The sequence below is a fragment of the Oncorhynchus masou genome, chromosome 1 (assembly GCF_036934945.1).
Source record: "Oncorhynchus masou masou isolate Uvic2021 chromosome 1, UVic_Omas_1.1, whole genome shotgun sequence".
NCBI classification, from domain to species: Eukaryota; Metazoa; Chordata; class Actinopteri; order Salmoniformes; family Salmonidae; genus Oncorhynchus; species Oncorhynchus masou.
In genome coordinates this window covers 68,429,025-68,456,436 of record NC_088212.1, presented here as the reverse complement: position 1 = coordinate 68,456,436, position 27,412 = coordinate 68,429,025, and the positions used below count along the sequence as shown (strand labels likewise).

At 42.2% G+C, this 27,412-nt stretch overlaps 1 protein-coding gene across 3 annotated transcripts; it reads left to right on the top strand.

Moving 5' to 3' along the window:
• The first annotated feature begins 1 nt into the window (after position 1).
• On the top strand, positions 2–25,854 carry LOC135548929 (AP-1 complex subunit gamma-1-like). 3 transcript variants are annotated; one of them, XM_064979030.1, is made up of 22 exons: positions 2–88; positions 9,223–9,426; positions 10,779–10,903; positions 11,642–11,783; positions 13,740–13,836; positions 14,572–14,648; positions 15,862–15,957; positions 16,054–16,134; positions 16,229–16,383; positions 16,490–16,603; positions 16,763–16,903; positions 17,459–17,513; positions 17,790–17,912; positions 18,131–18,220; positions 18,346–18,470; positions 18,598–18,702; positions 18,851–18,992; positions 20,360–20,486; positions 20,790–20,885; positions 22,056–22,216; positions 24,624–24,722; positions 24,886–25,854. In XM_064979030.1, exons 2-22 carry the CDS (start codon positions 9,226–9,228, stop codon positions 24,985–24,987), a joined length of 2,454 nt encoding a protein of 817 aa, XP_064835102.1. In that variant the 5' UTR covers positions 2–88; positions 9,223–9,225; the 3' UTR covers positions 24,988–25,854. The 3 variants fall into 3 exon arrangements, with proteins under 3 accessions (XP_064835102.1, XP_064835107.1, XP_064835098.1); XM_064979035.1 differs by lacking the exon at positions 2–88 and adding an exon at positions 256–294; XM_064979026.1 differs by lacking the exon at positions 2–88 and adding an exon at positions 7,528–8,911.
• Positions 25,855–27,412: the final 1,558 nt, after the last annotated feature.

Here is a 27,412-nt window from a genome sequence, read left to right as displayed (position 1 = left end):
GAGAGCCACCATTTTGAATGTCTGGTCTGTTCCTCCCTCCGTCGCAAATAGAGAAGATTCCATCTATTTTCTGGTATCAATACGGTTGGTGAGTATAACTTTATACAACTATGTCAGTTAAACAGATGTGTTTATTTGATTATAGCTGAAAAATCAGCACGACTTTGTCTTAAACCGCGGTGACAATAATCCATGTTGGCGCTACATGATCGGAAGTGAGGCTGCGCTAACCAGCCAGTGTACCGGGGGGGGGGTTGTCTGTCAGAGAAGCGGTAGCCTGGTGTCGGCTAGCTGGTATGCTTACCTGATATGTACTTGTGCGATCTTTAACCTTAAATCTGTTTTTATACTTAACTTTTACTTGCTTATACGCCTTCAATGTATGTCAATATTGCATTTGGTTATTTGCTGTGTTACTCAAACGAGATGTACCGGTAGGAAAGACAGCGATCTAGTTAACTAATCCTACTAGCTAGCTAACTTGCTAGCTAAATCAGTGCGATGAAGGCCTCTTCGCGATTGCGTAGCTATCTAGTTATGATCTGTATGTTCACTTGCTAAAAGGGTTTACTTATGTCTGAGAAATTAGAAAGCTGTAATTTTGCCTTGTTCGCCCTGAAATGGCCTCTGCTCGGACGTTGGATTGTTAGCTTGTTAGTGCTAATGCTAACTAGTGGTAACGTGACAATGCATAATATATTTGACAGGTGTGGTTAAAGGTTCGTAAAGTATTGCGTTCAAGAGATGATTAGCAATTGAACTACCTTTCTGTGGGCTTGTGATCTACCATAGCAAGCTAACCACCCTACCCAGCTAACGTTACTGGCGAACCAGCTACTTGGTATGCAGAATGTAGATATGTACGGACGTGGAAGTTACCTAGCTAACTACTGTAGTTTGCCAATTATGTTAGCCAAGTAGTTGAATGAAATGTTAATATACTAACGTCATTATGTAAGTTGTTTACACACCTCGACAAGTGTCAATTCTCAAGTGTGTTAGTTAGTTGTAGCAAACCTTTCATTTCTTCAGTTGTGCTATCCCCAGACTTTTTAAATAAGTGGGTTATTATGCCACCTGCTTCACTTGTGATTATTAGGCTATTTATGTGGTATTACAGCCATTGTTTTTTTGTTTTTTTTGAGCTGGCTTGCATCTGTGTAGAAAAGTTCTTAACAATTTAAAAAAGAGTTAAATATTTTATTTCCTGCTTCCCTTTTGCCACCTCTCCTGTCAGTTGATTCTCCTGAAGTCAACATCAGTGTCATACTCGGATCGACGTGCTTTTTCAGTGCATGTTCTTTGTATTTGCATTAAACCAGCTGACAAGTGCCCATGTTCTATCTGCATTTTCAGCCTATTAAATGAAGGCTTTCTGACAGTACACACGTATATTGGTAGGCCAATACTTGGCTAAACCATGTAGGTCAATGTTTTGTATAAATGTACTGTCATACTACTTGCAGAATTGTTTTTAGGTTGGAATAGAGGTAGCAGCCTGCTATAACGCTACCAATTAAATATCCTGGTGAGAGCATGGCTGAGCAGTGATGGCAAAATGAGTGTCAAAGAGAACAATATGCTGGGATATTGTGTTGAAAGGAGCGCTCCCTCTATAATGGTGGCTTTGAATTGTTTCTGTAATGTAATGTACTTCATCGACATAACTTTGTGTAAGGAGGAAGTCAATTGTGGCACATACTCCTATACAGTTGCTGTATTATTGTATAGTGTCGGGGTTCTCAATTGGAAAGAGCTTCATTGATGGTGTGCGTTGAGTCTGGACAATGGAAATTTAGTAGCCTATGTCCCCAGTGGACTCAACCATGTGTTGAGGTTGTTTTCTCTTACCACTGGTTGCTAGGCTCAGCAGGCTTGTATATCTTCTAGAGTCTCAGGAGAGGAATGGGCAATTCCATTCGTTCAGGAAATCTGCCACAGCAGGTGTCAGATATGATCCCTTTTGTGGCTATATGAGGGTGTTGATAACAATCACTGTATCATTATTATTTCTTCCTTTATGCCCAATTTGTTCCCAAAGCAGTCTTAAATAGCATGATCAAATGCATCAGTATGCATGTGGAGGACAAGGGCCTAATTCAACTGGGGGTGTTTGAGATCCTACCCCTCTAATTGATCAGGATAATGCCTCACGTCAGTCATTCCATTTGACAGCAATGTTTGCGTCACTTGGCTTGACCAAATGACACAGTGTTGGCTGTCCAAGCTCCTGTGAAATATAGCGGGACTAAAATCTGTAGCGTGGCCATACAGCTGAACAGTACTGTTTTTGTCCTGGGAGAGTAAGTAAGGCTGAGCAAAGCGAATGTTGTTGAGTGCTTCTTTGGTGGTAGCTGCCCAACAGTTCAGCAAGTGCAAACCTTCTCCACATATGGTCTTCCTAATCCATCTATTGTGCTCAACCCGTCCTCTCTGTTGAGACCAAACACATCTTTTGTGCCAGCTTTTGTGGACATAATAAAGAAAAAGTAATGTCTTTCATGTTGTAATTAATAAAATAATGTGTGCCTATAAAAGCTATTGCAATGTTGTAGTAGAACCAACATTTCCTCAATCTTTGTTAGTCTAGCAGACTGGATGTTCCATATCTGTTGTGTGCGCACACTTATGAGCACAGAGGCTGATTGGGGCTTTGGTTACTTGTCAGATGTCAATCACAGGAAATATAAGCATTTGTTTTGCTCGAGTCATTAAGCCTAGGTGTTGAATGTGTGTCATGATTCATGCATTTAAACAGATTGCTGGACTATAGGGTGTGAATTACTTGTAATTATATATTTATATAATGACAATTCCAACAATACTGAATGAACAATGAACACTTATTTTAACTTAATACATAAAATCTACTTAGGCTCAAATAAGTAATTTGGTGTAAATAATGCAAAAACACAGTGTTGGAGAAGAAAGTAAAAGTGCAATATGTGCCATGTAAGAAAGCTAACGTTTAAGTTCCTTGCTCAGAACATGAGAACATATGAAAGCTGGTGGTTCCAAATAAGAAGTTTAAGATTGTAGTTATTATAGGACTATTTCTCTCTCTCTACCATTTGTATTTCATAATCCTTTGACTATTGAATGTCCTTGTAGGCACTTTAGTATTACCAGCCTAATCTCGGGTGTTGATAGGCTTGAAGTCATAAACAGCACTGTGCTTCATGTATTGTGAAGAGCTGCTGGCAAATGCAGGAATGTGCTGTTTGAATTCATGTTTACAAGCCTGCTGCTGCCTACCACCGCTCAGTCAGACTGCTACATCAAATCAGACTCTTAATTATAATAAACACAGAAATACAAGCCTTTGGTCATTAATATGGTCAAATCTGGAAATTATCATTTTGAAAACAAAATGTTTATTCATTCAGTGATATTCGGAACCGTTCCGTAATTTATCGAACGGGTGGCAACCCTAAGTCTAAATATTGCTGTTACATTGCACAACCGTCAATGTTATGTCATAATTATGTAAAATTCTGGCAAATTAATTATGGTTTTGTTAGGAAGAAATAGTCTTCACACAGTTCGCAACGAGCCAGGCGACCCCAAACTGCTGCATATACCCTGACTCTGCTTACACTGAACGCAAGAGAAGTGACACAATTTCAGGCACTGCATTGATTATATGCAACGCAGGACAAGCTAGTTAACCTAGCAATATTATCAACCACGTGTAGTTAACTAGTGAATATTTTAAGAAAGATATTATATATATATATATATATATATATATATATATATATGAAGTTTAATGCTCGCTAGCAACTTACCATGGCTCCTCGCTACCTGCACTAGCGTAACAGGTGGTCTGCCTGCCACGCAGTCTTCTCGTGGATTGCAATGTAATCGGCGTCCAAAAATGCCGATTTCCAATTATGAAACCATTGCGCATGGTGATCTTAGCCTTGTGTGCGGCTGCTCGGCCATGGAAACCCACTTCATGAAGCTCCCGATGAACAGTTATTGTGCTGACGTTGCTTCCAGTGGCAATTTGGAACTCGATAGTGAGTGTTGCAACTGAGGACAGATGAGTTTTATGTGATACGTGTGGTCTCATTCTGTGAGCTTGTGTGGCCTACCACTTTGCGGCTGAGCCGTTGATGCTCCTAGACATTTCCACTTCACAATAACAGCACTTACAGTTGACTGGAGCAGTCTTGCAGGGCAGAACATTTTACAAACTGACTTGTTGGAAAGGTGGCAGCTTATGATGTTGCCATGTTGAAAGTCACTGAGCTTTCAGTACAAGCCATTCTACTGGCAATGTTTGTCTAGGAGAGTGCAGGCTGTGTGCTTGATTTTATACACCTGTCAGCAACATGTGCTTCAAATTAGAGGATTCTGCTATTTTAAGGGGTGTCCACATGCTTGTGTGTGTGTGTGTGTGTGTGTGTGTGTGTGTCTCCATTTAAAAAATAATACAAAAAAAAAAACGTATTATCTAAATAAGCTTTGCTATACAATTTAAGGTCAAACAGTCAGCAATAATCTAATGAATTGAGGGCTTGTGAAGTTACCTAGGCTAAATTTTAAGCCTTCCAATCACAAGACCCACAAATTATTTTGTAACAGTAGTTTAACCTGCTTTTTTGCAATAATCACTAAACTGGCTTTCAAGTCTATGAAAATGACCTTTCTTATTATTCTTTTACAAATTGAACTTGAACCAATTATAATGCACATCACTAATAATGACACTTCTTGTAGCAAGCATTATAGAACATTAACAATCTCTCAAGCGCAAGCTCATGTGCCAGCTAATTTCTATTTGAAGTTTAGCCAGATTGGATCTATTTGCTAGTTAACAAGGTAGGACAGTTGAATTGTTATGAACACACCCTTCTGTCCATCTCTAGCTGTTTGGACAGTTTGCTAGCCTGTCCACTTTGTTCAGATGTTAATCAACTGTTGTTTTTTCTCAATGAGAATGAGTTTGCCAATTCTTTATATAATTGTGTTTATTGCACATTTATAAAACGCATACTAGACTGCTAGTATGACGTTCTGCAAAATTGCTGCAAGCGGTACAGCCATGCTGCGCGTGACAAATTGAGTGTTCATTTTCCAGAATCAATGATAATGGCTACTCCCATTTTAGTGTCTGCTCTGCGCGCAATTACAAAGTGTATCGTTAATGGGGAATTGACCAATTCTGTTGGACCAAACCTCGAATTGAAACCGCTTATCAGAGGAAGAAGTGATCTCTAATATTTGGTGTGTGTGTGAGAGAGTGAATGGGAAGGTGCATACAGTCTATAGTCATTGCACACAGCAGAGAAGGATGGAAACAGCCGAGACCAAAAAGACATGAGTACAAGCGGACAAACGCTCATAAAAATTAATAATATATAAGAACTTGATTCTTGTGATAAAGGCATTTGGAATATCGCACAAAAACATGCATGCAAATGAATTTGGTCGCCCAGCCTTACTCCATGGTGCTGCTAACTCGACCTGACATTTTTCTCAGGGGCTGCATGGATGCATGCTTCAATACATGGAAAACTATACGCTCACCTGCCAGTTTATTAGGTACCCCACCCTGTTCCCAGAAATGGATCGATCCTACAGACAGTGAGTCGTGGCTTCCTATATAAAGCAGGCATCGAGGCATTCAGTTACTGTTCGATAAAACGTTAGAATGGGCAAATCGAGTGACTTGAGCGTTGTGTGATCGTCGGTGCAAGGCGCGCCCGATCCAGTATCTCAGAAACAGCTGCCCTCCTGGGCTTTTCACGCAAGGCAGTGTCAAGGGTTTTCCGAGAATGGTGTGACAAACAAAAAACCATCCAGTCAGCGCCAGTTTTGTTGATGAGAGAGGTCAAAGGAGAATGGCAAGAATCATGCAGGCTCAGGCAGGCCACAAACAGACAAATAGCAGCGCAGTACAATCGTGGTGTTCAGAACGGCATCTCAGAAAGCACAACTGGTTGATCCTCGTCACGGATGGGCAATATCAGCAGACGACTACAGCGTGTTCCACTGCTATACGCTAAAAACAAGAAGTGGATCCAGTGGGCAAACTATCACCAACACTGGACAATTGATGACTGGAAAAACATTGCATGGAACATGACTGCAAGTTTAGTTTACTTGAGTGGCCTGCACAGTCCCCAGACCTCAACCCAATAGAGCATGTTTGGGATGAGATGGAACGGGCTGTACGCAGCATGACTGGACCGTCGTCCATCTGCAGCATCTGCGTGATGCCATCGTTTTCGCCTGTCACTCTGCTGTGTCTAGCACCATCGCATTAGCATCCACATTCCTGTGGAACTTTTGACACCTTGTAGAATACACCAAAGAATTCAGGCTTTTCTGGATTGGTGTTTATTAGATAAACCTGCCGATGAGTGTAAGTTAATTATCTAAGATGTGCCAAATTTAAGTTATATCCAGCTCAGGGTAATGTCAAGATAATGCTTGTTGGTTACAGCAGAGACAATCAATTCCCTCCTGGATTAAGATCCATGTTGCCTAAAAAAAATATAGCACCATTTGTGTGCACTTCCGGTAATACTGTATACCCTGGTATTGGAAAAAGTATTTGATGTGATAACATAACTGGTGTTATTATTGGATTGTCTGTAATCTGTTGAACCTTTTTGTGTGTACAGCCTTTATATTTTCCCTAGTTTTAAGGCCTCTGCTCTGTGCATTCTTTTTTCACTAACAGCGTCAGCTCTGAGGCAGCTAGATGCAGAAAATGGCTTTGTTCAGCAACTAATTACTGTCATCCCTCTTGCTGTAACTGCTTCATTACATTATCCATGCTAACAGATAAGAGCCATGCTTCTTTTGAGATGGGAAGCCATAAAACACCTCTTCTCTGCATGCAGGAGCCAGCAGTAATAACTTTCCCTGTTTGTTCCTGGCATAGTCGCGTGATGGATCCCCTGTTGTGGCAGTGGTGCATTAACACACACCCCTCTCACCAGGCCCTTCACTGCAATAAACAAGGCCTCCTCCAGACCCACTGCTGGTGCCAGGCCCTTGACCTTGTTCTGCCCACTCCAGCCTGCCCAGGGTTTCTCTTACATCTTCTGTCACTCTGCTGTGTCTGGCTGTAGTACTGGAAGTGTACACTTTCTGAATGTACTACACTAAAGGATAGGCCGCAGTGTTAATTGCTTCAACTCAGGTGTTGAAAGTCAAACGTGTCATTGCTATAGGGGTATCTGAAAGCAGGAAGTAGAGTTTGTTTAGCACACCCAATGACAACGTGCCTTTGGAATGCCGAGATCTGTTGGCCTTTTGTCGTACGAGTCACTTCATATGACTTGGCATCTGTATTTCATGTGTAGTTATTACACATTTGTAGTTTCCCCTCTCAAGGGAGACCGCATATCCATGGCTCTCATTGTGCCAGTTTGTTACTTCTTTCTCTACTGAATCTTTAAAGCTTAAAGCCTATTGAGCAATTTTGTCACACTATCTCTTAACTGCCAAGAGAGCAATCCTTCCTCTGTGTTTCCGGATTGCTCTCACACCACCGCTGGGCTCATCCTCAAGAGCAGACAGTTCATGAAGGATTGTGATGCAGCTCAGTGTTCATGCACCATTTACCCAACGAATTCCTGCAGGGTTTTAACGCAGAGTTTCCAAACCCAGAGGCGCAACACCGTGAGACTTCGGGAATGCTTGCATAACGGAACAAACAGACCAGGCCGTGGTTTGAGAATTCAATGAGGGAAGTGAAATTGTTCCTTGGTTGTTAATTTTCTTGAAGTCGAAAGGCATCCTAGATTATAGAAAATGTCCTAATTAGTTGAACATGTTATTACTTCAACTTCGTGAAAGTGACAAACTGACACATTTTCTTCAAAAACTACTTTATATCGAAGGGGTGCCTTCGATTTGATGGCCTGCACATGTGCAATTCGGTGCGAGATGACCGTTAAGACCCAATGACGTGTTTCTGCACATGAGTTTAGCTAGCCAAATTTTCCATGACATCGCCTACAAGTGTGATCGAGGAGAAGCAGTTTTAACCTGTCTTCATACTGTACTCTTGACTTAGTCAAGGTCTCATTTACTTGTTTGTATATTTGATCCTCTGAAATGGGCATGAGACCGAAATATTATTATTATTATTTTTTTATTATTTTATTTTTTTTGTCAGCTAGTGTATAGCTCCAACATGCAGGCTTCCTCTTCTTGACCAGAGGCCACTGGATTGTGGTAGTTGTGTGCACATATAGACTAGGTGGTCAACCTGCTGTACCTTGCTGGCCTCTGAGACCACAGGCTGTGGTGAATGTTATACCACACAGGAAGTCTACTTATCAAATAGGAAGTAGTACAGTGTATTTGTCATTATCATCTTGCTGCCTACCTATAAAAACAAATCAAATCCCTCTATCTCTGAGTCAGACACATCATTAATGGGGTGAGAGATTATATGCTTGTCTAATCATTTAATTCTGAATGCATCCTCTCATGGAGCAGCGTTCTTGTTAGAATGGGAGTACATTAGTAACATCGTAGAGGCACGGTACTGTGAGTTCTCTTGTGTTTGCTAGGTCTGTACCTGGCTGATGTTTTAGAACTGGGGCATTGTGCTCCTGTTATTATTCCTCTGTGTGGCTGCATGGTAATACTGGAGAATGTAATCTCGCCTCCAAGCATGTGCCCCTTCAATATTTAATCACCCTCCACTGGTTTGAAACCTTAGTGCTCTCTTCACAAGCTTCTGAGCAAGGCATTCTCCATTTACTTGTCACATTTGAGGCTGTACTCACAGAACAATGCTAATTTGCTATTCAAATATTTTTCATCACATGGGCTACCAAAAAATACCATTACAGGAGTATGCATTTATCTTATAGAATGAATGAGTACCCTTGGCTTCCTAATGATAACCATAATGAGCTCGACAGAAGTTGGTGGTCAGGTGAGTTTACTAGCCCCCAGCTACATGCACTTTAACTCAGAAATGCATACAGACAGACACTCTGTGGACCCACCATCACCCCAAGCATTTTTCTTTCATTCGTCTTAATGGATTTGTCCTCTTTATGTCTGTATTAACGCCTTAAGCAATACAAATGTTGGAGAAACAAAAAGTTACTCATATCATTGTCACCCCCCCCCCATACTTTCATAATGACGTAGACCTATTTTCACCTACCGGCTGTCAGATTAGAATATGACTTTGCAGTAAGGCCACCTGTGCCAAATGTTTAGTTTCTCTGTGTTTTCCAGAGGATGCCAGCGCCGATCAGACTGCGGGAGCTGATCCGGACCATCCGGACGGCTCGGACCCAGGCAGAGGAGCGTGAGATGATCCAGAAAGAGTGTGCTGCTATACGCTCGTCCTTCAGAGAGGAAGACAACACTTACCGCTGTAGAAATGTGGCTAAGCTACTCTACATGCACATGCTGGGCTACCCAGCGCACTTTGGGCAGGTATGTTTAAAAATAACACTGTTCTTAATTTATTAACCTACAACTGTGAATGTCTTGTTGTTTCTGGCAGTGAATGTGTCTCTCGCCGAAGAGCGCAGTTTTGTGAACAGGTGACTACAGCTCAGCGTTCAACACCATAGTGCCCTCAAAGCTCATCACTAAGCTAAGAACTCTGGGACTAAACGTCTCCCTCTGCAACTGGATCCTGGACTTTCTGACGGGCTGCCCCAGGTGGTAAGGGTAGGGAACAACACATCCGCCACGCTGATCCTCAACTTCGGGGGTGCATGCTCAATCCCTTCCTGTGCTCCCTGTTCACTCATGACTGCATGGCCAGGCATGACTCCAACACCATCATCAAGTTTTCCAATGACACAACAGTGGTAGGCCTGATCACCGACAACGATGAGACGGCCTATAGGGAGGAGGTCAGAGACCTGGTTGTGTGGTGCCAGGACAACAACCTCTCCCTCAACATGATCAAGACAAATTGTGAACTACAGGTAAAGGAGGACCAAGCACGCCCCCTTTCTCATCGACGGGGCTGTAGTGGAGCAGGTTGAGAGTTTCAAGTTCTTTGGTTTCCACATCAACAACAAACTATCATGGTCCAAACACACTAAGACAGCCGTGAAGAGGGCACGGTAAAGCCTATTCCCCCTCAGGAGACTGAAACGATTTGGCATGGGTCCTCAGATCCTCAAAAGGTTCTACAGCTGCACCATCGAGAGCATCCTGACTGGTTGCATCACTGCCTGGTATGGCAACTGCTCGGCCTCCGACCGCAAGGCACTACAGAGGGTAGTACATACAGCCCAGTACATCACCGGGACCAAGCTTCCTGCCATCCAGGACCCCTATATCAGGCGGTGTCAGAGGAAGGCCCTAAAATTGTCAAGGACTCCAGCTACCCCAGTTATAGACTGTTCTTTCTGCTACCTCACGGCAAGCGGTACCCGGAGCACCCAGTCGTGTTCCAAAAGGCTTCTTAACAGCTTCTTCCTCCAAGCCATAGGACTCCTGAACAGCTAATCAAAGGGCTACCCAGACCCCTCTTTTACGCTGCTGCTACTCTGTTTATTATCTCCTGCAGAGTCACTTTAACTCTACCTACATGTACATATTACCTTGACTAACCGGTGCCCCCTGTATATAGCCTCGCTTGTTATTTTACTGCTGCTATTTTAATTATTGTTACTTTTATTTTCAATTTTTTTTTACTTAACATTTTGTATATTTTTTAACGCATTGTTGGTTAAGGGCTTGTAACTAAGCATTTCACTGTAAGGTCTACCTGTTCTATTCGGCACATGTTTCAAATAGAATTTGATTTGATAAGTTTTGTTTTCCAGCTGGAGTGCCTGAAGTTGATTGCGTCCCAGAAGTTCACTGACAAACGGATAGGGTACTTGGGAGCCATGCTACTGTTGGACGAGAGGCAGGACGTCCATCTACTAATGACAAACTGCATCAAGAAGTAAGGCAGGCCAGAACCGCATTGGCTCAAACACACTATCCTGACAGGAACAGCTGCTTATTTGTAGTGTGGGAGTAGAGATAAGAGCTGTGCTGCAGGAGGTGGTGATGTGCACCAACACCAGTGTTCTGTTACTGCCAGAAATGTTACTCATGAGTGGTGCCTTTGCCAGCAGCGTGTGCTTCTGATGTTGGATATGGAAACAGCCCCATAACCTGCTGGACCAGCTGTTGCACCTTTTTCTCAATCTCTTGCTCTCGTGCACATTTTTCTCCTTTCCTGTAAACCCTGCTCTATCCTTCGTCTTCCGTTTTACCCAGCTCTTCCTCTTCCTTATATTTTTTTCTCTACGTCTTTCCTCTTTCTCTTCTACATACCAGTGCCATCCTATATTTCTGATCTATTATCTCCCTATGAACGGGGATACAGACACATTCCAAAGTCTAGGTTGAAAACAAAAGGCATTTGCCATTAAGACTCTTAGACTTTGGAATTGACTGCCAGAGATCAGGCTTGAAGATTCAGTGCCTGTTTTTAAATCCCTTTTTAAAGACACATTAAAAGCATCTTTATAAAAGTGTATGATTTTAATTGGTTCTTTTTTCATTCTCCTTCCTCCTGTCTTTATTTCTTTGCGAGTACTTTTATTTTATGATGTGAAGCACTTACTTTATACACTATATAAATAAAGTTATTATTATCTGCTGTCCACTCATTCTTCCCCCTGTCCTTCCTCAGTGATCTGAATCACAGCACACAGTATGTCCAGGGCCTGGCCTTGTGCACCCTGGGCTGCATGGGCTCCTCGGAGATGTGTCGAGACCTGGCTGGAGAGGTGGAGAAGCTGCTCAAAACCTCCAACTCCTACCTGAGGAAAAAGGTACCTCATTCTCATCTAGTCCACATCCACTCTTTACAAAGAAGTGTTCGTCAGGTGATCAGTTTAAAGTTTGTGAGCAGACCTGCCAACCTGCACTCGTTTTACATAACATGCACACAATTTGAGGTCAAAGTATGCTGGTACGAAAAAGTACCCCAAAATACGCTTCTATTGGTACAATCGCCTGAAGTTGGAGCTGAGCCAATCAGGACTTGGGCGAGGAGAAAAAATCTCAAGCTCTCCACTCTGGCCCGCCCCCCATAGTCGTAGTAGTCTACTATTTTCCTCCCTCGAGCTGAAAGGCAGCTCTCCACTTTGTCCGTTGATACCGCTGATGTGTGACGACAAAGGGTAGGGAAAATGGAGAACCAACTATTCGACGGACAACTTTGGAAAATGTATATGTGTTAGTCAAGCACACAAACACTATTTTGTAGTTAGCTCCTTCTACATTAAGACAAATGTAGTTAGCTACAGTGTTTAGTCAACAGACATGGCAGAGAGAGCTGTTCTGCTAATACAGTCCTTCACAGAAAGTTATATTAGACTGTGTTAAGATTTAGTAGGCCTATGTTGATTTAATCAGTTGTTTATCTGGCCTCTTGATCCAGCTGTATGTCAACAGTAGATAATGTTGTGATAGTAATCAGTTCACCAATGACAAGGCATGTTGATTGATGGTAGCCTAGTAGTCAGACCTTGATGGATGAGGTCAAGGATGGAGATCTGAAACAAACTGATATAGACCTTGTTCAGTTGTTTAATATTGCAAATAGCCTCCAGTAAGCTAGACCACTACATTACATCCAGTAATTTAATTATTCTATTTTTCTAAATGTTCTCCCCAAACAAAATTTAAGGAGACAGTTTACATTTTTACTAGACTATCCACATAAAGACACCTATTAATTAGAATAATCAAAAAACCCTAAATGTAACCTAGAAAATGTGTCATTGAGACCACCTCAAATTTGATTTAGGAGACTTCTGTGTAATCAATGGATTTCACATGGCTGGGCAGGGGCTCAGCCATGGGAGGGCATAGGCCCACCCACTAGGGAGCTAGGCCCAGCCAATTAGAATATGTTTTTCCCCACAAAAGAGCTTTATCACAGACAGAAATACTCCTCAGTTTCATCAGCTGTCCGAGTGACTGGTTTCAGACGATCCCGCAGTTGAAGAAGCCGGATGTGGAGGTGTTATGGTTACACTTGGTCTGTGGTTGTGAGGCTGGTTGGATGTACTGCCAAATTCTCTACAACGACGGAGGTGGCTTATGGTAGAGAAATTAATATAAAATTCTCTGGCAACAGCTCTGGTAGACATTCCTGCAATCAGCATGCCAATTGCATGCGCCTTCAACTTGAGACATCTGTGGCATTGTGTTGTGACACAACTGCACATTTTAGTGGCCTTTCATTGTACCCAGCACAAGGTGCACCTGTGTAATGATCGTGCTGTTTAATCCGCTTCTTGATATGCTTCACCTGTCAGGTGGATGGATTACATTGACAAAGGAGAAATGCTCACTAACAGGGATGTAAACAAATTTGTGCAGAACATTTGAGAGAAAAAAGCTTTTTGTGCGTATGGAACATTTTTAAAATTTCAGATCATGGGACCAGCACTTTATATGTTGCATTTTATATTTTTGTTCAGGAAATGGCAGTTAAAGGTTTTTCAAAAATGCTCCAACTTCCTGATTCCCCCAGCAATGTAAACACATTTCTGGTTAGATACTGAAGAGCAGCCAAGTACCCATAAGTCTATAGCCTGACATTCCTACTGAGACTGTCTTCTGCCAAAATTGTTGTTAGGCACAACAACAACAAAAAGTGCATTTTCTTATGATTTGAGCAGTGTGGGTGTTGCCTCATAAAAATAATTTAAGGTTGGCAGGTCTGTGTTAGCATGTCATAGTTGAGCACTTTGGAAAACATGAGTTTTTTTCCCCAGGCGGCGTTGTGTGCAGTCCACGTCATCAGGAAAGTCCCAGAGTTGATGGAGATGTTCCTCCCAGCCACAAAAAACCTGCTGAGCGAGAAGAACCACGGTGAGACAACATGGGGCTGGGGGCAACTATGTCCTGCACAGAGAGCATTGGGTTTGGTCACTCACAGATAAAATGGAGATGCTGTGTCCTTCAAAGGGAAAATTGGACTGGTGCCCTCTATACAGTTGAAATGTCCTTCAGTGAACAGAGCTGGATTAATGACCGTTTCCTGATGAGCTGTGGAGCTGCTGCGTCTTTCAGTTTTCAATTGATCACCTCAGGTGTTTTCACTAGACACTGATGGTTGTCATAGTACAATGGCTGATGTTCTGACAGCTTTCTAAAGTGCTGCTCTTTTTATAACCAATGTTATTGCTACGAATATGTTTCTAGATGAGTTTGATAGATGAAGTTGCCCATAGAAAACTAAGTTCAGTTTTGTGTTTTTCCCCTCAATGGTCAAGGTAAGGATTTGGGGAGGGTAAGTTGATGCTAGATACATACCTGTAGTTGTCTTTGTATTGCTAAATTTTGGGCTTAATGACGTTAAACTGACACTTACTAAGAGTGAGAATACAGATTATAAACCACCATAACGGAACCAGCAAACAGCTTCCCCATAGACTATGTTCCCCATAGACTTATTTTAGTAACAATGCTGTGACGTTGCTAAAACATTGACTCCCAGGGAATTGGCAAGGAAATTTGTGCACATTTTGTGAGCTTCTACTATCCTTCAGGGATGCTGTTTGTTGACCTTTTTTCAAACAACTCGTTTCTTTTTGTCTCCTTAAGGTGTTCTCCACACTTCTGTTGTCCTCCTCACTGAAATGTGTGAAAGAAGTCCTGACATGCTCTTACACTTCAGAAAGGTATGGCTAGCCACAATCTAATTAGTGAAATTACTGCTATCAAGAGTTTTTGGGTAACAGCGTAACACGTCATCAAATCTTTAGGGAGTTAATTAAGCATTTTTCCTAAGCTCACTCTACATTTCATTCTCTCTTAGTACTCATTTTCCTTTCACTATGACTGTTTTGGATATACTTCAAACATATATTTTGCCTCTTGAATCCTTGGATTACATTTTCCCTTAAGGTTTGTTCTACATTCATAGTAGGCCTATGTCTCAGTCGTATCTCCTTGCCTCGCTTTTGTCCTCGCTGTATCTCTTAGTGGCTCTGTACCTCTTTCCCTCAGCCATAACAACCTTGAGCCAGTCTCCCACCCTTCATGTTCATGATCAGAACATGACTTTGAGCTCTCTAAAAGTGAATCTTCCCTAACATCTACCTCATATTTTTTCTGTCATTTGTCTGTTACAATTCCTGCATTGTGTTAGAATGAGAAGGTAAGAGTACATTCTGGTTTCATAGCTGGTGCATGCTGTAACTAGTAATCACACGGTCACTGTAGATGTAATCAAACCTGTGTTCCGTAAAGTTCCTTTTTGTCATTTTGATTTAGACTTTTACAGCGGTTATACGTGGGTGTTCTCTCTTGATATCATGACAGGATTTTAAAAATGTTTCTTAGACATCTCTCACTATTGTCAATGTGCCATCATCAACCTAATGTGTAACTCATTTGATCACCGTATGTTGAAAACAACATGATGGGTCTGTTTTCAATTAATGACCTCAGGTGTTTTCACTAGACACTGATGGTTTTATGTCTGTTAAAAGGGGGGTATGTGTCTGTATGCGTACAAATATATATTTCAGAAACATATATTCGCATTGGTGCAAATTGTCTATGAATATTCTTGCCTAGCATTCCTGGTGATAATTATGATTCGGGTTAAATTTCATCCAGATGTGATTGAATGTGACATCACAATTCGATTAGCTTTTTAAAACCCAACATCCTAACTGAATGTTTTCATACAATCAATGCTGTCTTGATTACCATAACCCAGACATGTAAGTTACATTGACGATTAAATCAAGAGACTGTAAAGAATAACTGCACATTCTACAAAATACTTTGTCAAGTTATTTCAGTAACACGGTTGGACACCGATTCCTTAGAAATAAAGACCTTGACCCTTGATGGTACCCCTCCTCTCCTGTTGGTCTTTTGTAGTTGGTTCCACAGCTGGTGAGAATCCTGAAGAACCTGATCATGTCTGGTTACTCTCCTGAGCATGACGTGTCTGGCATCAGTGACCCCTTCCTGCAGGTAAGACCTTTAACCTTGTGTTTTTGTTCCAATCATTTGATCTTCTGTAACAAACTCGGCTAGGCCAGTCGGTGATGCCCCTTGACCTCATTGCAGGTGCGGATATTGAGACTATTGCGAATTCTGGGCAGGAGTGATGATGACTCAAGTGAAGCAATGAATGACATTCTTGCACAGGTGAGAATATAGGTTAATCAATAGTACTCTAGGCTTACTACCCCTAGAGATATGACCTTGTACAATCAGACTAATGGTTTCTTCGCCCTTGTAGGTGGCAACCAACACCGAGACAAGTAAAAATGTAGGGAATGCAATCCTCTATGAGACAGTACTGACCATAATGGACATCAAGTCAGAAAGTGGATTGAGGGTGTTGGCTATCAACATACTGGGGCGCTTCCTTCTCAACAATGACAAAAATATTAGGTAAGTAACACTTGGAGAACTAATTAATTGAATGATCTGAACATAGGTCATCAAAGTCCCAGGTAATCTAACACTTTTTTATGGTGTCATTTTGTCCACCCTCAAGATATGTGGCACTGACGTCCCTACTGAAGACTGTACAGACGGACCACAATGCAGTGCAGAGGCATCGGAGCACCATTGTGGACTGTCTAAAAGACCTGGATGTGTCCATCAAGAGGTGAGACCTACACCCAAATGAGGAGAACATGAGTGACGTACAGTATAGACATTAGTACATAACACACTGTTAGTGACTGTACATACATTTCTGCACAAAGTAAGGGTCAGAAGATGTAGAGATTTCCTTGTCTTATCGTCATCCCATTTTCCTCCCTAGACGTGCGATGGAGCTGAGCTTCGCCCTGGTGAATGGGAACAACATCCGAGGCATGATGAAGGAGCTGCTCTACTTCCTGGACTCCTGTGACCCAGAATTCAAAGCGGACTGTGCGTCCGGAGTCTTCCTGGCTGCAGAGAAGTAAGGCTCGGGTGTGGTCCAGTTAGAGCTGGAAGATCCGTAGAGATCAGTCTTTGCCAATCAGAAGGACCATGTGAAACCGTTCTCAACATTATCCCGTGGCTTGTAGGTCTTTACCACCTCATTCTGTTTGTATTGGCCGTTGCTCAGCAGTTGTAGTCGTGGTTCGAGAAGTAATAGAAGGATTAGTAGTAATTGCATGAGAGGCCATGGCAGCAGTCATTTTTGCATGTGGGCTGTTCACACAGATCCTGACTGAATGCCTCAGTTTCCTTGCATTAGGAATGTAGGCTTAGAGAATAATTACAGCCAGTGGCCTCAAGCACCTCCAATGATTAACGATTGTTTCTGCATCCTCCGGTTAATGTGTGTGTGGCTTACTTACTAACATGCTGTGTGATGAAAAAATGAGTGATCCATCGTCAGAGCATGACATTGTTGATACCATATATTTTCTGACAGCATCAACCTCAGGCCAACTTTTTTCAGTTCATGGTTATATGATCCTCCGCTCAGTGTAATGCAGAGGTGACTGATGCGTGTTCTGATTCACAGGTATGCGCCTTCAAAAAGATGGCACATTGACACCATCATGAGAGTCCTGACAACGGTATATGTATAATTTCATCAAATACTTTTCTCTGCACAGATGATGGTAAAATAAATAATTATGCTTGACTGTTGAGTGACGAATCCTTGAGTGATCCATCGACTGAACTGCAAATGATGATCTCATCATGTCTGACAACAGCTGCTTTTTACCATCTTAGACACTTGGTGTCTAGGCTTGAAATTGTTTTTGTCGCTGACCCTATACAAAATTATCATTTGCCTCATTGTCCATTTTGAGATGTTTTTATTTTTAACAACACCTTTTTGTGTCCAGGCGGGGAGCTATGTCCGAGACGACTCTGTCCCCAACCTCATCCAGCTCATCACCAACAGTGTGGAGATGCATGCCTACACGGTGCAGAGACTCTACAAAGCCCTGCTGGATGACATCTCACAGGTCCGAGGCATCTCTGATCACACACACGATGATAAGAGGAAAACACAGCCCAGTAACCAGACAAATAACAGGAACCTGACAATGAATATGTTGATTGAAATGTTGTTGGATCACTTTTGGAAGTAGCAAACAGTGTGCGGATGTTTCCCTTCCTCTCTGAGGAGGACTGGTTACAGTGAATCTGATCTTTCTGAAGTATAAGTGTTTGTCTCCCATAGCAACCGCTGGTCCAGGTGTCATCCTGGTGTATAGGGGAGTATGGAGACCTGCTGGTATCTGGACAGTGTGAGGAGGAGGAGCCTATCCAGGTAGACCTCCTGAAGCACTCAATCACCTCAACTATTTAATCTAGAACGTTACACACAACACATCTATGTGCACTGCCAACCTCAAGTTGAAGTGTATATATTTTATCCCCTTTTGTTTGCAACAGGTGACAGAGGATGAAGTCCTGGATGTTTTGGAAGGTCTTCTTGTGTCCAACTTGTCCACCCCTGTAACCCGTGGTTACTCCCTCACTGCCATCATGAAGCTGTCTACTCGCTTCAGCAGTGTCAAGTAAGTCCATCTGTGTTGAGCAGAGAGAATATCCAACAGGTTATGATGATTTTGTTCCCCTCCTTAGCTCTGAAATGAATGGAAGGACGGACACTCAAGGTTAACATTTTTGTCTTAAAATCTCCAGCCGAATCAAGAAGGTGGTGTCAATATACGGCAGCAGCATCGACGTGGAACTGCAACAGAGAGCTGTGGAGTACAATGCACTTTTCAAGAAATATGATCACATGAGGTGAGTATGCTCCAAAATGTAATCCCATTAATTACAAGCACTTTTCTGTAGAAATTATTGGTACTTCCCCTTGTTTAGTTACCATTAAGTCAAGGAAATGTACCTATTCCTTCTCTCCCCCCCCATCTCATTGTCTTCCTCTCTAAAGGCCTGCCTTACTGGAGCGAATGCCCATCATGGAGAAAACGGCCTCCAATGGCCCTACAGAGATCATGCAGACCAATGGGGAGACTGAGCCCTCGGTGCCTGACACAAAACACCTGCCCCTAGTCACCCAGCCAACCAACCAGGTGAGGGCAAGGTCACATGACATATCTGTACAAACCATTGCTGGGAGGTTTTCTGTCACAGAAGATGTGTAGCTGAATCAGTGGAGCAACATCTCATTCAATCCGTATCACTGAAGTTCAGCGTTATACGCAAATTAAATGTAAAGGTAATTCCTGTTTGAGCTGACATATGTAGCAGCTTTTACCGTGAATGCGGTCTTTGCTGATGTGGGAACATTTATGTAGATTGCTCTGTAGCGCAGCTCTTCAGCGATACGGATTGAATTGAGCCCTTAAGTTCTTTAAAATGCACGTATACACGTACACTCACACACATTCTTTAAGTTTTTTGATTTCTATTCATGTGGTGAAAGTCCACAAAGCAGAGTAAGTCTGCTAATGCTTTTACAAACTGGTCAAACAAGGACCCCTGCTGGTAGGAAGATTAAACTGTGCTGGGCATGTCAATCTATAGATTAATATAAAGTAGTCTACATTTTCCTTATTTGAGTTATAAATATTTTACCATGTTTTAAAACAAAGCGTAAATGAGATGTTATTCAGAGCACTGATGTTTTGTCCAAATCCTCTCTCTTACAGGTTTAATATACAAATCCTCTCTCTATTACAGGTTTAATATACAAATCCTCTCTCTATTACAGGTTTAATATACAAATCCTCTCTCTATTACAGGTTTAATATACAAATCCTCTCTCTATTACAGGTTTAATATACAAATCCTCTCTCTATTACAGGTTTAATATACAAATCCTCTCTCTATTACAGGTTTAATATACAAATCCTCTCTATTACAGGTTTAATATACAAATCCTCTCTCTATTACAGGTTTAATATACAAATCCTCTCTCTATTACAGGTTTAATATACAAATCCTCTCTCTATTACAGGTTTAATATACAAATCCTCTCTCTATTACAGGTTTAATATACAAATCCTCTCTCTATTACAGGTTTAATATACAAATCCTCTCTCTATTACAGGTTTAATATACAAATCCTCTCTCTATTACAGGTTTAATATACAAATCCTCTCTCTATTACAGGTTTAATATACAAATCCTCTCTCTATTACAGGTTTAATATACAAATCCTCTCTCTATTACAGGTTTAATATACAAATCCTCTCTCTATTACAGGTTTAATATACAAATCCTCTCTCTATTACAGGTTTAATATACAAATCCTCTCTCTATTACAGGTTTAATATACAAATCCTCTCTCTATTACAGGTTTAATATACAAATCCTCTCTCTATTACAGGTTTAATATACAAATCCTCTCTCTATTACAGGTTTAATATACAAATCCTCTCTCTATTACAGGTTTAATCTACATGTGCTTTATGATTTAGTTTCTCTTCTGTTCCAGGCTAATGACTTGTTAGACCTGCTGGGAGGTAATGATGTGGTGCCTGTGATCCAAACCACCCTGCCCACCAAGCCTGCCTCGGCTGGCGGAGAGCTGCTCGACCTACTGGGGGACCTCTCACTGTCTGGTAGGACCACAGTCGCTCTCTCTCCTTTTATTTCCCTCCAGCCCAAAGCACAGGTGGACCAACTGTGGTCCCTGGTTAGGGGAACTTGATTGGTTTCTTCTTTTCTCTTTTACCTATTCTCTCTGTCACCTGCCCTGTACCTTCCTTCATCAATAAACCACATTAGTCACTCCACATCCTGCTTGACTTGGTCAGGAATCAACTTGTCTTGTGAACTATCACCAGTGGTATCACTGTTATGTCTCTGTGTGGTTCCCTGTACCCTGTTGGAACCCCCTGTGTTGTCTCCCCCCCCCTCCCTAGGTGGTCTCGCTCCTGCTCCCTCTGTGCCTGTCTCCCAGCCCCCCTTCCTCCTGGATGGCCTCTCCTCACAGCCCCTGTTTAATGATACTTCAGCAGGTGAGAGCTAGCGCTCATCAGGGAAGCTTTCAAATTTGTCATTTGATCCAAACCCCTCTCCCGCCATGTTTATTTTTTTATTTGATTTATTATTTTACTAGGCAAGTCAGTTAAGAAGATATTCTTATTTACAATGACGGCCAAGCAAAAGGCCTCCTGTGGGGATGAGGGGGCCTGGGATTTAAAGAAATTACATTTACAATATAATCATAGGACAAAACAAACATCACAACAAGAGAGACAACAACATAGCAAGGCAGCATCACATGACAACACAGCATGGTAGCAACACAGCATAACAACAACATGGTAGAAACACAACATGGTTGCAGCCCAAATCATGGTACAAACATTGGGCACAGTCAACAGCACAAAGGTCAAGAAGGTAGAGACAACAATATGTCACACACAGCAGCCACAACTGTCAGTACGAGTGTTCATGATTGAGTCTTTGAATGAAGAGATTGAGATAAAACTGTCCAGTTTGGGTGTTTGTTGCAGCTCTTTCCAGTCGCTAGCTGCAGCGAACTGAAAAGAGGAGTGACCCAGGGATGTGTGTACTTTGGGGACCTTTAATAGAATGTGACTGGCAGAACGGGTGTTGTATGTGGAGGATGAGGGCTACAAGGGGAACGGCACCGCAGTACCTCCAGGCTCTGATCAGGCCCTACACCCAAACAAGGGCACTGCGTTCATCCACCTCTGGCCTGCTCGCCTCCCTACCACTGAGGAAGTACAGTTCCCGCTCAGCCCAGTCAAAACTGTTCGCTGCTCTGGCCCCCCAATGGTGGAACAAACTCCCTCACGACGCCAGGACAGCGGAGTCAATCACCACCTTCCGGAGACACCTGAAACCCCACCTCTTCAAGGAATACCTAGGATAGGATAAAGCAATCCTTCTCACCCCCCCTTAAATGATTTAGATGCACTATTGTAAAGTGGCTGTTCCACTGATGTCAGAAGGTGAATTCACCAATTTGTAAGTCGCTCTGGATAAGAGCGTCTGCTAAATGACTTAAATGTAAATGTAAGTAGAGAACTCTGTGTCCCTATGTATCCCTTTCAAAACAATGCAACCGTATACAAGTTCATACAATGTTTTTTGGGGGGTTATGTTTGGTGCTACTTTTTCACTCTGAATTGTATTGACTTGTGCGTTCTTGTCTTTAGCTATTCCCCCCATGACAGCGTATAGCAAGAATGGCCTGAAAATAGAGTTCACCTTTGAGAGGGCCAACCCGAATCCGAACATAGCAGTCATCACTATCCACGCCACCAACGCCACCGAGGTTGACATGACAGAGTTTGTTTTCCAGGCTGCAGTACCAAAGGTGAGCCATGACTTGTCAGTCACATTTGTATAACTATATAATATTACAAAATATATGTGTGGTTCTATGATTGACCTCTGTAGCAATGTACTGCTTAGTGAACGTTGGGAATACAGTGGGGCAAAAAAAGTATTTAGTCAGCCACCAATTGTGCAAGTTCTCCCACTTAAAAAGATGAGAGGCCTGTAATTTTCATCATAGGTACACTTCAACTATGACAGACAAAATGAGGGGGAAAAATCCAGAAAATCACATTGTATGATTTTTAATGAATTTATTTGCAAATTATGGTGGAAAATAAGTATTTGGTCACCCACAAACAAGCAAGATTTCTGGCTCTCACAGACCTGTAACTTCTTCTTTTAAGAGGCTCCTCTGTCCTCCACTTGTTACCTGTATTAATGGCACCTGTTTGAACTTGTTATCAGTATAAAAGACACCTGTCCACAACCTCAAACAGTCACACTCCAAACTCCACTATGGCCAAGACCAAAGAGCTGTCAAAGGACACCAGAAACAAAATTGTAGACCTGCACCAGGCTGGGAAGACTGAATCTGCAATAGGTAAGCAGCTTGGTTTGAAGAAATCAACTGTGGGAGCAATTATTAGGAAATGGAAGACATACAAGACCACTGATAATCTCCCTCGAGCTGGGGCTCCACGTGAGATCTCACCCCGTGGGGTCAAAATGATCACAAGAACGGTGAGCAAAAATCCCAGAACCACACGTGGGGACCTAGTGAATGACCTGCAGAGAGCTGGGACCAAAGTAACAAAGCCTACCATCAGCAAGGGCATTGAAGATAAAACGTGGCTGGGTCTTTCAGCATGACAATGATCCCAAACACACCGCCCGGGCAACGGAGTGGCTTCGTAAGAAGCATTTCAAGGTCCTGGAGTGGCCTAGCCAGTCTCCAGATCTCAACCCCATAGAAACTCTTTGGAGGGAGTTGAAAGTCTGTGTTGCCCAGCAACAGCCCCAAAACATCACTGCTCTGGAGGAGATCTGCATGGAGAAATGGGCCAAAATACCAGCAAACAGTGTGTGAAAACCTTGTGAAGACTTACAGAAAACGTTTGACCTCTGTCATTGACAACAAAGGGTACCGTAATTTCTGGACTATTAAGCGCACCTGAATATAAACCGCACCCACTGAATTATTAAAAAATATGTATTTTGTACATAAATAAGGTTCACATGTCTATAAGCCGCAGGTGCCTACCGGTACATTGAAACAAATTAACTTTACACAGCCTTTAAACGAAACACGGCTTGTAACAAAAATAAATGGGCTTTAACGAAACACGGCTTGTAACAAAAATTAAACAGTAGCCTACCAAGAAAGTCATTGGTCACTATCTTCCTCCTCCTGTACACTGAAACCACTGAAGTCATCTCCTTTGGTGTCGGAGTTGAATAGCCTCAGAATTTTCATTGTCGCTCTCGTCACTTTTTTATCCGGAGGCAAATTCCCTGCTGAGCTCATGCTGCCCCTTCAACACGCAGCAGTCTAGCCTTTCGAAACCCGTTGATGATAGTGGATTTTTTGACAATGCTCCATGCTGTCAGGACCCACTGGCAGACTTGACCATAAGTTGCTCTTCGCACGTGGCCCATTTTAGTGAAGGATTTCTCCCCACTTGTCATCCAAGCCTCCCACTGAACACGGAGCACCACCTGAAATGCACGATTTACACTGATGTCGAGTGGCTGCAAATACTTTGGGCCCTCTGAAATCTTTTGTCTTTTTGCACTGAGTCAGTTCCTCACGCTGCTGTTTCCAATGTCTTATCATCGACTCATTAAGGCCAAGCTCCCGTGCAGCAGCTTTATTTCCTTTTCCAACAGCCAGATCGATTGCCTTCAACTTGAAAGCTGCATCATATGCATTTCTCCGTGTCTTTGCCATGATGAGGGTGACAAAATTATTGTAATCAGAATGATGGTAAGTTTGAGCGCGCTCGATTTACGTCACATTATGTGACGGTGCTCAGTTTTTTGATGGCATGAATCTTGTGAAAGCGGGAAAAATCCATAAATTAGCCACATCATTGTATAAACCGCGAGGTTCAAAGCGTGGGAATAAAGTAGCGGCTTATAGTTTGGAAATTACGGTATATAACAAAGTATTGAGGAACTTTTGTTATTGACCAAATACTTATTTTCCACCATAATTTGCAAACAAATTCATTAAAAATCCTACAATGTGATTTTCTGGATTTTTTTTTTTTTTTTCTCATTTTGTCTCATAGATACACTTCAACTATGATGAAAATTACAGGCCTCATCTTTTTAAGTGGGAGAACTTGCACAATTGGTGGCTGACTAAATACTTTCTTGTCCCACTGTATGCAGGCGCATGTCCTACGAAGCAGACTTTTAAGCTCTGTGTCCCTCTCCTTCAGACATTCCAGCTGCAGCTCTTGTCCCCTAGCAGTAATATTGTCCCAGCACTCAACCAGGGAAGTGTCACACAGGTCATCAGAGTTCTCAACCCACAGAAGGTAAGAGATGTTCCTGTCTGTCCTCATCTTCCTCACATTCTTATTCAGTTTCCTGATCTATTGGTGCTATCAGGAATTTAGTGCGGAGGGCTCCTATAGAGTTCAGCTCTACATTGAGTAGTTCATATTGGTTTAATAAACATGTCTTTCTCATGATTTACAGCAACAACTCCGCATGAGGGTCAAGCTGACGTACACCCACAAAGGCTCACCTGTCCAAGACCTGGCCGAGGTCAACAACTTTCCTCCTCAGTCCTGGCAATGATGACCGTGCCCTCTCGCTCTTAAAGACCTCGCCAAGGGAACTATGGGAAAGATTCTCCCCTCCCCCTTTACCCCGACGGATCCCCCTGTGACATCACTGCAGACTGCTGCCCTGGGGTTGCATGGGAAGCAGCGAAGTGGCAAACACAAAAAAAGATGGTATGAAGACCATGATGACGAAAACCGCAACAATGACGACAACGACGATAGACATCACCAGAAATATGTGTAAACATATGAATTTACTAACCCTTCTTTTCCTTGATTGGTTTCACCACAATCTGTCTGCTTTGCAGTTGCCATTCTTTCCATCTCCTTGCCCTCTCAATGCACGTATGCCCACATTGCACTCACTGTGGTACGCCCACCCATCTAAGCCGCCATAGAAAATAGCTGTTGGCTATGCACTTGTTTAATAAGCAGTCTGTTTGTGTTCTTTTTCATGTTTTTAATCTTACAGGAATTTAACATGGGTATTATTTTTTTCCTATTTTCAAGCCTGAATGAGATGCAATTTAATTAACTCTATGAAATTTGCACACTGTCCATTCACCGCTTTCCCAATTGGGTTTGAAAACTTGGAGTACTTCGGCTCTCAGTATTTAATCTAGTTTGGTCTCCAAAGTGACTATAACACATTCTGTTCTAAAGATCTCCAGCTCTATACTTCAAATGCAAGGTCTTCAGTTGCAATATAAAGGTTAATCTCTCGTGGACAGATTCTGGGTGTAAACCGAAGAATCTGTTGGGATGGAATGTGTAGGATCAGTTTTCGTCACTGATTATCTGGATGTTTCAGGATTGGCCGAAGGCGGTGCTTAAACTTCGACTGCTTCACTTGTGTGGGGAAATTGGTGGAAGTGGGGGGGGGGGGGGGGGGGGGGCTTTGGCTAAGAGTTTCGTTTTGGGAGGGTAGAGACTTCGCAAACCGGAACTCCCAATTTCTAATACGTATGGACCCACAACTACATCACGCAGCTGACCAAATTATGTGAGGTTTTAGTTCTGGGGTAACAGATTATACAAACTTTCACATTATGACTTTTCCCCTGTTTTACATCCATTAACTTTGGCAGCAGAAAGGTTTTAAAGACCCAGAGCACTCATTCATTTTGGGGGAAACTTAATTTCACCCTCCATCTCATGAGTGATTTAAAAGGCAAAATATGTGTGGAGTCATTGAATTCCAGCAGTTTCATAGTTGTTTGAATCCCATTCACCTTGGTTGGCCAGAGAGGCCTTTCAGCAGGGTTGAGATACTGTAAATGGATAAAGTGCATATTTCAAAGGCTGGAGTATGTTTGTTTGTCATGGGCTGGTAAACACACAGTATGGTTCTATTTTCTTTCGTTTGGTCAGCAGTTTGGTAGCCATAGTATCTTGAAAAAGTTTATTTTCTGAGGTGGAATCTGCTTTGTTTGACTGCCCTGTATAGCACTGTTTCCTCCACATAGATGGGCACTATTTACAGTTTATTCAAGACATCTTGTTAAATTCAACAGTTAATTGCTTCGATCAAGCTGAGGTTATTGAAGCAATATGGATGTTGTATATCAGTGCGGGTCTGAGACATCTTAGTTATAGGCAAATCCTTAAACAGAGATTCATTGAATATTAACTTTGTAAGTATTTGAATCTTCCACACATCTGAACAAACAGCCTGAAATGTAAGATTCACAGCTTTGGGACGTCAAAACGTCTGTCTCTTTTTAGACTATTAACCTGGCTGGACATAGCCGGCCTAGAGACGACACGTACGTACATGTACATTAAGTCTATTTTGAATGTAGTTATATGCACTGAAATCTTTTTCTTTGCAGTCTTTTTCTGTGGCTCTCCTCTGAGGGCGCTGGCCATTTTGTTGGCACTATTTTTGTGGTATTATGATATTGTTTTTTTTGCAGTGATTTGACTTAAACAATATTGCCTGATATCAAAATGATGTGCCTTTTGACATAACTAGATGGGAAGTCCCTAAACTGGTCTCATCTGATCTGTGTGAAGAGGGTTTGAGTGTCAGGGAGTGCTTATTGTGGGTAATATCCTGACTAGAGGGCAGGCAACATGGAAGGAAGGAGTCGAAGAAGAATGTGACCTTTTATTTTAAAGACATCTCACTCTGATTTTCTGGCATTTAGAGTGGAAATGATGTAGTCGGACTTCAGTGTAGCTTGGTGTGATTCCTTGGCTGTCATACTTCTCCAAATCAGAATCCCGACCAAGCTGTCGGAAACATGAACCTAAATACCTCACAATGTTTTCTCTTCCTGTTAACTATCAACAGTACAGTACCTGGATAGCTGTATTTAGTCTTCTGTATGATCTGCAATCAAGTGGGCACCTGTAGGACATCTCATTACTAACACGCTTAGCTGCCCCATGATGCTGTATGTGTTCAGACCGTCAGATGTTCAATCGCACTATAT